At 46.5% G+C, this 12,340-nt stretch overlaps 1 protein-coding gene across 1 annotated transcript in view; it reads left to right on the top strand.

Annotated features, from left to right (window-relative positions):
• LOC136591773 (polyunsaturated fatty acid lipoxygenase ALOX15B-like) overlaps positions 1 to 8,077 on the top strand; it is a 132,455-nt gene extending 124,378 nt beyond the window's left edge. The window contains exons 13-14 of the mRNA XM_066588550.1: positions 7,535 to 7,705; positions 7,790 to 8,077. Of these exons, the coding sequence (XP_066444647.1) occupies positions 7,535 to 7,705; positions 7,790 to 7,969 (351 nt within the window). The 3' untranslated portion in view covers positions 7,970 to 8,077. The remainder of the gene's footprint in view (positions 1 to 7,534; positions 7,706 to 7,789) is intronic.
• The last annotated feature ends 4,263 nt before the right edge of the window (positions 8,078 to 12,340 follow it).

Below are 12,340 nucleotides of genomic sequence, written 5' to 3'. Positions count from 1 at the left end.
TTCACAAGGCGAACATCCAGTCTGGGCGTTCCATTGTATGTCATTGATGTCAGAACACTCCGACACAAAGTGGCTCTTGACTAATAAATAGCGAAAACTTATGCCCCATCTGAATGTAATGCCAGGATGTTCAGGTAATACGTCCTTCAAATGGGGATCAGCAAGTAATATAGGCCAATATTTACAGAGAATTTTGGAAATCTTTGTGGTGTAACCATCAAACGTACCAATCCATCTGATTTGTTTGGACTCCATTTGTGTATTTGTAATAGGTCTCACCAATCTCTCTCTGTCATCCGAGCCGGCATGCGTCTATGCTTTCTGCAGAATGTCAGTAGGATATCCTCTAGCTTTACATCTAGCATATAGAGAATCACATTCAGCTTGGAAAGAGACCATATCCCAGCAATCTCTCCATCCCTCAAATATTGGCCACCCGTATCCCTTTCCTCAAGGTGGATACTGCTGATGTTGGTTTACGATAGATATTGGTATGAATACTCCCATCATCTTCATGTCTGATAGTAATGTCAAGTAAATTACCACGACAATCTCATAGGGGAACTTCATGCCGATCAAGTTATTATTCAGTCCCTCCAAAAATGTAAAACGTCGCTGTTTTATACATCGTGGAAAAATTAAAATTCACATTATATGAATCAGGTTCAAGGTCTGCCTGAGCAGCTCAAAGCCTTCACACTGAACCAGGCAAATACTACTTACTAACCAGATGAAGAGAACGTTGTGTTATGGATTTTGGGGTTTGATATTCCATAAGCCCCATTGTATAGGTGATGGTTTCAGGGAATGTTCTCTAGCAACTTTCTATACGTTACAGACTGTAAGTAAATTCTAGTAGGCCATACTTGTAGGTCCAGGTGTGTGGTTCTTCTCTCAGAGGTCGCTGCTTGTAAGTCACTTTATAAAACAAATAAGTTGCACCACAGACTTATTATATTTGCACTTAAAATCAGCTTCTTTATTACAAATGACTGGTTCATTCATGAAGGAAACAATATGGTATGCAGTCCAACGATAATCCAAAGACGATAGCGACGCTTTGGACTCATATGTCCTTTATCAAGACTAGAGATGAGCGAGCACCAAAATGCTCGGGTGCTCGTTACTCGGGACGAAATTTTTGCGATGCTCGAGGGTTCGTTTCGAACAACGAACCCCATTGAAGTCAATGGGCGACCCGAGCATTTTTGTATTTCGCCGATGCTCGCTAAGGTTTTCATGTGTGAAAATCTGGGCAATTCAAGAAAGTGATGGGAACGACACAGCAACGGATAGGGCAGGCGAGGGGCTACATGTTGGGCTGCATCTCAAGTTCACAGGTCCCACTATTAAGCCACAATACCGGCAAGAGTGCCCCCCCCCCCCAACAACTTTTACTTCTGAAAAGCCCTCATTAGCAATGCATACCTTAGCTAAGCACCACACTACCTCCAACAAAGCACAATCACTGCCTGCATGACACTCCACTGCCACTTCTCCTGGGTTACATGCTGCCCAACCCCCCCCCCCCCCCACGACCCAGTGTCCACAGCGCACACCAAATTGTCCCTGCGCAGCCTTCAGCTGCCCTCATGCCACGCCACACTCATGTCTATTTATAAGTGCGTCTGCCATGAGGAGGAACCGCAGGCACACACTGCAGAGGGTTGGCACGGCTAGGCAGCGACCCTCTTTAAAAGGGGCGGGGCGATAGCCCACAATGCTGTACAGAAGCCATGAGAAATATAATCCTGTGCCACCGCCATCAGGAGCTGCACACGTGGGCATAGCAAGGGGGAACCTATGTGCCACACACTATTCATTCTGTCAAGGTGTCTGCATGCCCCAGTCAGACCGCGGTTTTTAATTCATAGACACAGGCAGGTACAACTCCCTATTGTGAAGTCCCTGTGGACCGACAGCATGGGTGGCTCCCTGGAACCCACCGGCGGTACATAAAAATATCCCATTGCATTGCCCAACACAGCTGAGGTAGTAATGTTGTGCTTAATGCAGGTGGGCTTCGGCCCACACTGCATGCCCCAGTCAGACTGGGGTTCTTTACAAGTGGAAACAGATGCATTTATAATTTTCTGTGGACCCACAGCATGGGTGGGTGCCAGGAAGCCACCGGCGGTACATAGAAATATCCCATTGCATTGCCCAACACAGCTGAGGTAGTAATGTCGTGCTTAATGCAGGTGGGCTTCGGCCCACACTGCATGCCCCAGTCTGACTGGGGTTCTTTAGATGTGGAAACAGATGCATTTATAATTCTCTGTGGACCCACATCATGGGTGGGTGCCAGGAAGCCACCGGCGGTACATAAAAATATCCCATTGCATTGCCCAACACAGCGGATGTAATGTCAGCTGTAATGCAGGTGGGCTAAAAATTCATTTGATTACACTGTAGGCGAGGGCCCCCAAAAATTGCTGTATCAACAGTACTAATGTACATCCAAAAAATTGGCCATGGCCAACCAAGAGGGCAGGTGAAACCCATTAATCGCTTTGGTTAATGTGGCTTAAGTGGTAACTAGGCCTGGAGGCAGCCCAGTTTAACGAAAAATTGGTTCAAGTTAAAGTTTCAACGCTTTTAAGAGCATTGAAACGTATAAAAATTGTTTAGAAAAATTATATGAGTGAGCCTTGTGGGCCTAAGAAAAATTGCCCGTTCGGCGTGATTACGTGAGGTTTCAGGAGGAGGAGCAGGAGGAGGAGGAGGAATATTATACACAGATTGATGAAGCAGAAATGTCCCCGTTTTTGATGGTGATAGAGAACGATGCTTCCATCCGCGGGTGCAGCCTACGTATTGTTTAGGTATCGCTGCTGTCCGCTGGTGGAGAAGAGAAGTCTGGGGAAATCCAGGCTTTGTTCATCTTGATGAGTGTTAGCCTGTCGGCACTGTCGGTTGACAGGCGGGTACGCTTATCCGTGATGATTCCCCCAGCCGCACTAAACACCCTCTCCGACAAGACGCTAGCCGCAGGACAAGCAAGCACCTCCAGGGCATACAGCGCGAGTTCAGGCCACGTGTCCAGCTTCGACACCCAGTAGTTGTAGGGGGCAGAGGCGTCACGGAGGACGGTCGTGCGATCGGCTACGTACTCCCTCACCATCCTTTAACAGTGCTCCTGCCGACTCAGCCTTGACTGGGGAGCTGTGACACAGTCTTGCTGGGGAGCCATAAAGCTGGCAATGGCATTGGAGAATGTTCCCCTGCCTGCGCTGTACATGCTGCCTGATCTCTGCGCCTCCCCTGCTACCTGGCCCTCGGAACTGCGCCTTCTGCCACTAGCACTGTCGGATGGGAAGTTTACCATCAGCTTGTCCGCCAGGGTCCTGTGGTATAGCAACACTCTTGAACCCCTTTCCTCTTCGGGAATGTGACTGGGAAGGTTCTCCTTATACCGTGGGTCGAGCAGTGTGTACACCCAGTAATCCGTAGTGGCCAGAATGCGTGTAACGCGAGGGTCACGCGAAAGGCATCCTAACATGAAGTCAGCCATGTGTGCAAGGGTACCTGTACGCAACACATGGCTGTCTTCACTAGGAAGATCACTTTCAGGATCCTCCTCCTCCTCCTCCTCCTCCTCTTCCTCCTCCTCAGGCCATACACGCTGAAAGGATGACAGGCAAGCAGCATGGGTACCGTCAGCAGTGGGCTCTGTTTCCGAGCGCAAAGCGTCTGCCTTTATGCTTTGCAGGGAACTTCTCAAGATGCATAGCAGAGGAATGGTGACGCTAATGATTGCAGCATCGCCGCTCACCACCTGGGTAGACTCCTCAAATTTTCCAAGGACCTGGCAGATGGCTGCCAACCAGGCCCACTCTTCTGTAAATAATTGAGGAGTCTGACTCCCACTGCGCCGCGCAAGTTGGAGTTGGTATTCCACTATAGCTCTACGCTGCTCATAGAGTCTGGCCAACATGTGGAGCGTAGAGTTCCACTGTGTGGGCACGTCGCACAGCAGTCGGTGCACTGGCAGATTAAACCGATGTTGCAGGGTCCGCAGGGTGGCAGCGTGCGTGTGTGATTTGCGGAAATGTGCGCAGATCCGGCGCACCTTTCCGAGCAGGTATGACAAGTGGGGGTAGCTTTTCAGAAAGCGCTGAACCACCAAATTAAACACATGGGCCAGGCATGGCACGTGCGTGAGGCTGCCGAGCTGCAGAGCCGCCACCAGCTTACGGCCGTTGTCACACACGACCATGCCCGGTTGGAGGCTCAGCGGCGCAAGCCAGCGGTCGGTCTGCTCTGTCAGACCCTGCAGCAGTTCGTGGGCCGTGTGCCTTTTCTCTCCTAAGCTGAGTAGTTTCAGCACGGCCTTCTGACGCTTGCCCACCGCTGTGCTGCCACGCCGCGTGACACCGACTGCTTGCGACGTGCTGCTGCTGACACATCTTGATTGCGAGACAGAGGTTGCGTAGGAGGAGGAGGAGTAGGGTGGTTTAGTGGAGGAAGCATACACCCCCGCAGATACCACCACCGACCTGGGGCACGCAATTCGGGGGGTGGGTAGGACGTGAGCGGTCCCAGGCTCTGACTCTGTCCCAGCCTCCACTAAATTCACCCAATGTGCCGTCAGGGAGATATAGTGGTCCTGCCCGCCTGTGCTTGTCCACGTGTCTGTTGTTAAGTGGACCTTGGCAGTAACCGCGTTGGTGAGGGCGCGTACAATGTTGCGGGAGATGTGGTCGTGCAGGGCTGGGACGGCACATCGGGAAAAGTAGTGGCGACTGGGAACCGAGTAGCGCGGGACCGCCGCCGCCATCATGCTTTTGAAAGCCTCTGTTTCCACAAGCCTATACAGCAGCATCTCTAGGCTGATCAATTTTGCAATGTGCACGTTTAACGCTTGAGCGTGCGGGTGCGTGGCGGCGTACTTGCGCTTGCGCTCAAACTGCGGCGCTAGCGACGTCTGGACGCTGCGCTGAGAGATATTGGTGGATGGGGCCGAGGACAGCGGAGGTGAGGGTGTGGGTGCAGGCCAGGAGACGGTAGTGACTATGTCCTCAGAGAGGGGTTGGATCTCAGTGGCAGGTTGGGGCACAGGGGGAGCGGCAGTGGTGCAAACCGGAGGCGGTGAACGGCCTTCGTCCCACCTTGTGGGGTGCTTGGCCATCATATGCCTGCGTATGCTGTTGGTGGTGCCTCCCCAGCTGATCTTGGCGCGACAAAGGTTGCACACCACTGTTCGTCGGTCGTCAGGCGTCTCTGTGAAAAACTGCCACACCGTAGAGCACCTTGACCTCTGCAGGGTGGCATGGCGCGAGGGGGCGCTTTTGGAAACAGTTGGTGGATTATTCGGTCTGGCCCTGCCTCTACCCCTGGCCACCGCACTGGCTCGGCCTGTGCCCACACCCTGACTTGGGCCTCTGCGTCCTCGCCCGCGTCCACGTCCAATAGGCCTACCCCTACCCCTCAGCATGGTGTATTACCAGTGATTTGATTTCCCAGGCAGGAAAAAAATTGGCGCAAGCCTGCAGCCAAAATAGAATTTTTTCCCTTGTTTTTCAAAGGACAAGCCACACTGCGTGTATTCAATGAATACTACTAAGTTTAATAACTGTGTTGTGGCCCTGCAAATGTGTCAGAGAACTGCAGTGATACAAAGTTATTCGCTACAGCAGATCAGGGATTTCCCATGCAGGAAAAAAATTGGCGCAAGCCTGCAGTAAAACGTAGCTGGCTGCGTCTGATTTTTTTTAACGTTCTGCACGCAGCACACACGTACCCAGAGCCCTGAGGACTGACACAGGCAGGCGAAATAGAATTTTTTCCCTTGTTTTTCAAAGGACAAGCCACACTGCGTCTATTCAATGAATAATGTATGTCTTCTGGCCCTGCCTACACAATTCTATCCCTGTAGTATTAATGCCGGGTGCAATGCTCTGCACAGCCGGTTTTGAGAAAAAAAAAAAAAATGCAACACTGCTAACAGCAGCCTGGACAGTACTGCACACGGATAGATGTGGCCCTAGAAAGGACCGTTGGGGTTCTTGAAGCCTACACTCACTGCTAACACTCTCCCTGCCTAACCACCACTTCTGTCCCTATTGCAGGGCGCAATGCTCTGCAGATCCAATTTTGAAAAAAAAAATATACATATATAGTGCTAACACAGTACTGCACACGGATAGATGTGGCCCTGAGAAGGGCCGTTGGGGTTCTTGAAGCCTACACTAACTCCTAACGCTCTCCCTACAGCAGCTCCAGCATGATAGTACTTTCCCTCAGCTAACTCACAAGGCATGTGTGGCGAGCCGCGGGAGGGGCCGATTTTTATACTCGGGTGACATCAGATCTCCCCAGCCACTCACAGCAGGGGGGTGGTATAGGGCTTGAACGTCACAGGGGGAAGTTGTAATGCCTTCCCTGTCTTTCAATTGGCCAGAAAAGCGCACTAACGTCTCAGAGAGGAAACTGAAAGTAACCGGAACATCGCGTGGTACTCGTTACGAGTAACGAACATCCCGAACACGCTAATACTCGAACGAGTATCAAGCTCGGACGAGTACGTTCGCTCATCTCTAATCAAGACTTTTAATTCGGAGCAGGGGGGCACCTCCGTACATAAAGATGAACAACCCCACAAAAAACAAATAACGACTTCCGTAAATTCCTGGAAACACACTGCTGGTAAGTCATGTCACATCCTGTAGGCCACGTTCTTTAGCTCAGTTTGTAGAACACGGTACGTAAATTATATTCTATGACTCCCGATCGTAGATGATGTTCTGTATATCACTGTTGTTGGCCATCCTCTATAGACCACATTCTGAGGATCACAGCCAGTATGTCATGTTCTGTAGTTCATATTCTGTTTCACTAGGTCTGAAAGTACATCCTGTAAGCCAGGTTCTATAGATCACAGTCTGTAGGTTACGTTGGTAATATTCTATAGGCCACAATATATAGGCAACAGTCTGTAGACCACATTCTTAAAGTCACATTCTTATTGTGATGTTCTGAAGGTCACATTCTGTAGATCACGGCCTGTAGGTCATGTCCTATAGATCACAGTTTACAGGCCACCTTTTGTAGGTCAGGTTCTGTAGGTCACATTCTGTTTCTCATGGTCTGTAAGCCGGGTCCTATAGACCACATTTTATAGGTCATGGTCTCTAGGCCAGGGTCTGCAAGTCATGTTCTTTTTATGACATTCTCCTGGTCATGTTCTATAGATCACAATTTGCAGGTCAATAGCAGTATCTCTTTTAAGGCGCACTACCACTGAAATTGCTCTCCAGCTTGCAGCTCTCTATGATCTCAAGTCCTTCAGATCTCCAACCTGACTTCTGCAGACAATGAGAAGTCACATACAACACTCCATAGAGAAATACTGAGATGTTCTTCTTGCTGACACTTTGTATTCCAACCATTATTTCCACATTTCCTGCACCCTATCGCATATATTGAGTTCTTACAGTCTGAACATGACTTTTTCTAGGTGAGAAATGTTCCTGCTCATAATATTTGTCTGTGGCATTGTTCTATGTGGATTTCTATTGTGTTTCCACTGCAGTTTGACTTTTATGGCTGGATGCCCAATGGTCCCTCATCTATGAAGAGCCCCCCTCCCACAGCTAAAGGGGTCACAACACTGCAGACTATCCTGGATGCCCTGCCTGATGTCAATACCACCACCACAGTAGTGGTTACCACGTGGCAGCTCAGCAAAGAGCCGCAAGATCAGGTGAGCATTTGGCAGTGTTCTTAGATGACTGAATGTACAATTCAATACATCTTGTTTTTGATTTAGTTATTCCTTGCATTACAGAGATGTCTGGGATGTTACCCCGATGAGCATTTCACTGAGGAAACTCCAAAAAAGTTAATTCAAAAATTTCAGGAGAAACTCACTGAGATATCCAATATCATTAATGAGAAGAACCAAACCAGGAGCATGCTGTATCCCTACCTGGACCCGAAGATAGTTGAGAACAGCGTCTCCATCTAATGTTGATGCTCCCTCCTCCTCCTGAGACGTGATCCAACATGGCCTGGACTCACTTTATGGCCTCGTTTTTTTTATATGAGCAGGGAAATAAAATATTAGATTTATTGAAATGTTTTGTTTTCTGTGTGACATTATTTTATGTTCTATAGGACTATTGGATTGGTCCAGTTGGCTCAGTGACACCCTGTAGGGTTAATTTTGGTGTCTATGAAGCAGCTACAGTATAGGTAGCTCTACTCTTAAGGGTATGGGCAAACAAGACCAAAAATGCACCCAACAGTGCTTGTCTACTCTCAACTCGGACCTACTGGTCAGCACATGAAATTTGCACAGTCTCTCATATATTAAGCTAACAGGTACCACATTTTCAGCATTTATTTTTACTTAAGAGAAACTATATAGACCCCAAATAATCCTTTGTTCCCCCGTAATGTGGTAGGGTCTGAAATGGTTCACAAAGAACACAGTACCCTTCTTCCATCCCACACAGAGACTGAAACATTCAAACATATTTGGGTTCCTGTGTAGAAGGAGGATTATATAATGGCCTACAAGATGGAAGATCAATAGAAGAAAGCCAAAAAGGACCAAACTATTTACATGTATGGGGCTTTGATACTCCTGATGGCAGGCCAGGCTACTGGAACCAGGAGATAAGCTGCTTTGAATTACCAGAACCATGGCACTGTCCTTCTCCATCAGAACAAAGGAGCAGCTCCACCTGAAGCATGTCCACTCTCCCAATCTGCTGCCCAATGTGACCCAATACAAGCAAAACACCAAGAGATTCTCCTCACCAAGCAAGCTTCTACATATCAAGATCGTGGGCATCTACATATTTCAGGGATATTTTTACACACAAGCATATTTAGTTTCAGTCTTTGAATATTCTGTATATTCATGGACTAAAATTCAGCGTATTTATGGGACCCCAATTACTTCAATGGGCTTTTTCTGTCTCTAATATTGCCCAAAATAGGACATGCTGCAACTTCTCTTCATAGGTGTAAATACGCAGCTCTAAATGCCCGATATAAATGAATGAGGATACAGTATTTTATAATATGGAGTGTATAAACCCCTGTGTGAATGAACTCTAAGGCTCCGTACAGGTTGTATTCCAAGACTTTACTTGGATGCCAATTCATGCAGCAGATCTTACCTAAGGTGCGGGGTCTAAGGTAGCCTCTGTTCTTCACCAGAACCTGACTACAGGTAATCTTGTGAATCCTGTGTACACTGGCCCCATCACAGACAGATATGACATTCTCACAATATACAAAAGCACAGACATGGTGTGATTAATTCACACTTAAGCCAATACCAGAAGAGGATGAGTAAAGGAGTAAATATTTAATTAGTCCACTGATTTCCCATATTCTCCACTGATGCAAGAAGCCCCCTCTGAGGTTCATTCTGTTCTTGTGTGTATCAAGGATAACTATAAACTTCTACTCGCAAATTCTTCTGTGATGCTGAGATTTGAAATTGCCTTTTACTACAGTAACTTTCATATGTTCTATGTTGTGTCGGTAACTAGAAAAATACTCAGCTGCAGGTATTTCCGTCTTTCTTACTTTAAATGCGGCTAATTCATAATGCTAACCAGCTCCTTCCCCATACTGTCAGCAACATGACCTCTTCCCTCATCCCAAAAACTTGAGCTAACCACTAGGGAATGTGTTGCCTTACTTAAACAGGAAGATAGAGGTTCCTAGGAGTCATCTGTGGTCCTCTCATTACACCCACGTAGGGTGGTCCCAACTTGTCCCTAAGGCTTCTACTCCAACCCGGGGTCTGAAAGTGGAGAATTCATATATGCCGCATATGGTATAGACGACAAAGCATGACACAGCCATTCAGTTGTATCTGAGTTGGATTTCACCTAAACAACATAACCCTATATTTTTTTAAACAAAACATAAACTACAAATCTGTGTATTAACTGACTCAAGGACCAATCTATATATATAAAGACGAAAGCCCTCACTGACTGACTGACTGACTGACTGACTCACTCACTCACTCACTGACTGACTGACTGACTGACTGACTGACTCACTGACTCACTCACTGACTGACTCGCCACTAATTCTCCAACTTCCCGATGTCGTAGAAACATGAAATTTGGCACGAGCATAGATTATCTCCAAAATAGAAAAAGTTAATGGGTCCCACCTCGATTGTTCAGTTCTAAGCGCAAAAGAATTAGCATCCAAATTTTATGTACGGAATCTAATTCTCTCACTTCCTGATGTCATTTTATATAAAGGAAACGTCACATGGTTACCTCCCCGTGGGGTTTCCTGGGTAACGCCAAGAACCATGCAAATTGGTGAACATATTTGTTTCCTCGGTATCTCTAAAGTAACCACGACTTCATAAGCTTTTCCGTGTGAACACCAGATAAACACCAGTACCAAATTAACTCGGGCGAAGCCGGGTATTTCAGCTAGTTATTGTATAAATACGAGATCAGGTCTGCACTGAATGCAACAACTAAGGAATAGACAAGTTTACCCCTATACTACACAGTATGCAGCAAAATAAACAAACGCCCCAAAATACACTAAACCAAGAAACGGGAAGTCAAGCAAACTATCAGTTAGGATTAACCTCTTGAGTGGCAGGTTTCTTACCCCCCTATAAGACCCACCAGGGCAAGTTTTTTTAAATGGTCTAATCATTTGATTTCAACTAATTTTGCAATTGTGTTCCAAGAGCCATAACTTTTTGTTTTTTCCATTGACATGGCCGTATGAGGGCTTGTTTTTTGCGGGAGAAGTTGTACTTTTTGACGGCATCATTTTTGGGTATATATAATGTATATTGTATAACTTTTGTTTAAAAAATTGCATTTTTGTACATTTAAAGCCTTTTTCTTTCTTAAAGGTTTGCTTTTGTGTCGCCACATTCCAAGAGCCGTATTTTTTTTCTCATTGCCAGCGCTCTAGAAGGCCTTGTTTATTGCGGGATGAATTCCAGTCTTCATTTATCTAGTTTTTTTGGAACATGTAAAATTTTGATCGCTTTTTATTCCATTTTTTTCTAGGGGCAAGATTACCAAAACCTGTAATTCTGGCTGTTTTTTTTATTTTTCTCTGCATTCTCTGAGCGGTATAAATAATATATTAAAGTAATTCTACCGGTCGGTACGATTATGCCAACACCAAACTGTAATAGTTTTTTCTTTTTCGTGACTTTTTCACAGCTTAAAAAAAAAAAGTTATACAAGTTTAAATCACCTCCTTTTGCCATATCTATAATAAAAAAATCTAAATCATAAAAGAAAAATACATATTTGGTATCGCCGCGTCCGTAAAAGTCCGATCTAGTAAACTAGCACATTATTTACGCCGTAATGTGAACGTAGTCCGAAAAAAAATAAAGAACAACACAAATGCACTCAGTCACCCTGTTTCCCAGAAAAAAATGCAATAAAAAGCGGTCAAAAAGTCGTATGTATTCCGAATTGGTACTATCATAAACTACGGGACATCTCGGAAAAAATGAGCCCTCGCACAACTACATCGACAGAAAAAGGGTTAACACTAGAGATGAGCGAACGTACTCGTCCGAGCTTGATGCTCGTTCGAGTATTAGGGTGTTCGGGATGCTCGTTACTCGTAACGAGTACCACGCGATGTTCGGGTTACTTACACTTTCATCTCTGAGACGTTAGCGCGCTTTTCTGGCCAATTGAAAGACAGGGAAGGCATTACAACTTCCCCCTGTGATGTTCCAGCCCTATACCACCCCCCTGCAGTGAGTGGCTGGGGAGATCAGATGTCACCCGAGTATAAAAGTCGGCCCCTCCCGCGGCTCGCCTCAGATGCCTTGTGAGTTAGTGAGGGACAGTGCTGTTTGTACCGGAGCTGCTGTAGGGAAAGAATTGGTAGTTAGTGTAGGCTTCAAGACCCCCCAAAGGTCCTTATTAGGGCCACATCTAACCGTGTGCAGTACTGTGGAGGCTGCTTTTAGCAGTGTTGCACATTTTTTTTTTCCAAATCGGCCGTGCAGAGCATTGCGCCCTGCAGTAATACTCCAGGGACAGAATTGTGTAGGCAGGGCCAGAAGACATATTTTATTGATTGAATATAGTTAGTGGGCCTTTCCTTTAAAAAAAAAAAGGCAAAAATTCTATTTGGCCTGCAGGCTTGCGCCAATTTATTTCCTGGCTGGAAAATCATCGCTCTGCTGCAGTTAATAACACTGCAGTTCTGTGACACACAGCAGGGCCACAGAACACATTTATTATTGATTGAATATAGTCAGTGGGCCTTTCCTTTAAAAAAAAGGGGCAAAAATTCTATTTGGCCTGCCTCTGACAGTCCTCAGCGTTCTGGGTACGTGTGTGGTGGGTGGAGAGAA

Source organism: Eleutherodactylus coqui, chromosome 1, assembly GCF_035609145.1.
Source record: "Eleutherodactylus coqui strain aEleCoq1 chromosome 1, aEleCoq1.hap1, whole genome shotgun sequence".
NCBI classification, from domain to species: domain Eukaryota; kingdom Metazoa; phylum Chordata; class Amphibia; order Anura; family Eleutherodactylidae; genus Eleutherodactylus; species Eleutherodactylus coqui.
The sequence above is the reverse complement of the archived record's forward strand: the minus strand, read 5'-3'. Positions and strand labels throughout refer to the sequence as shown.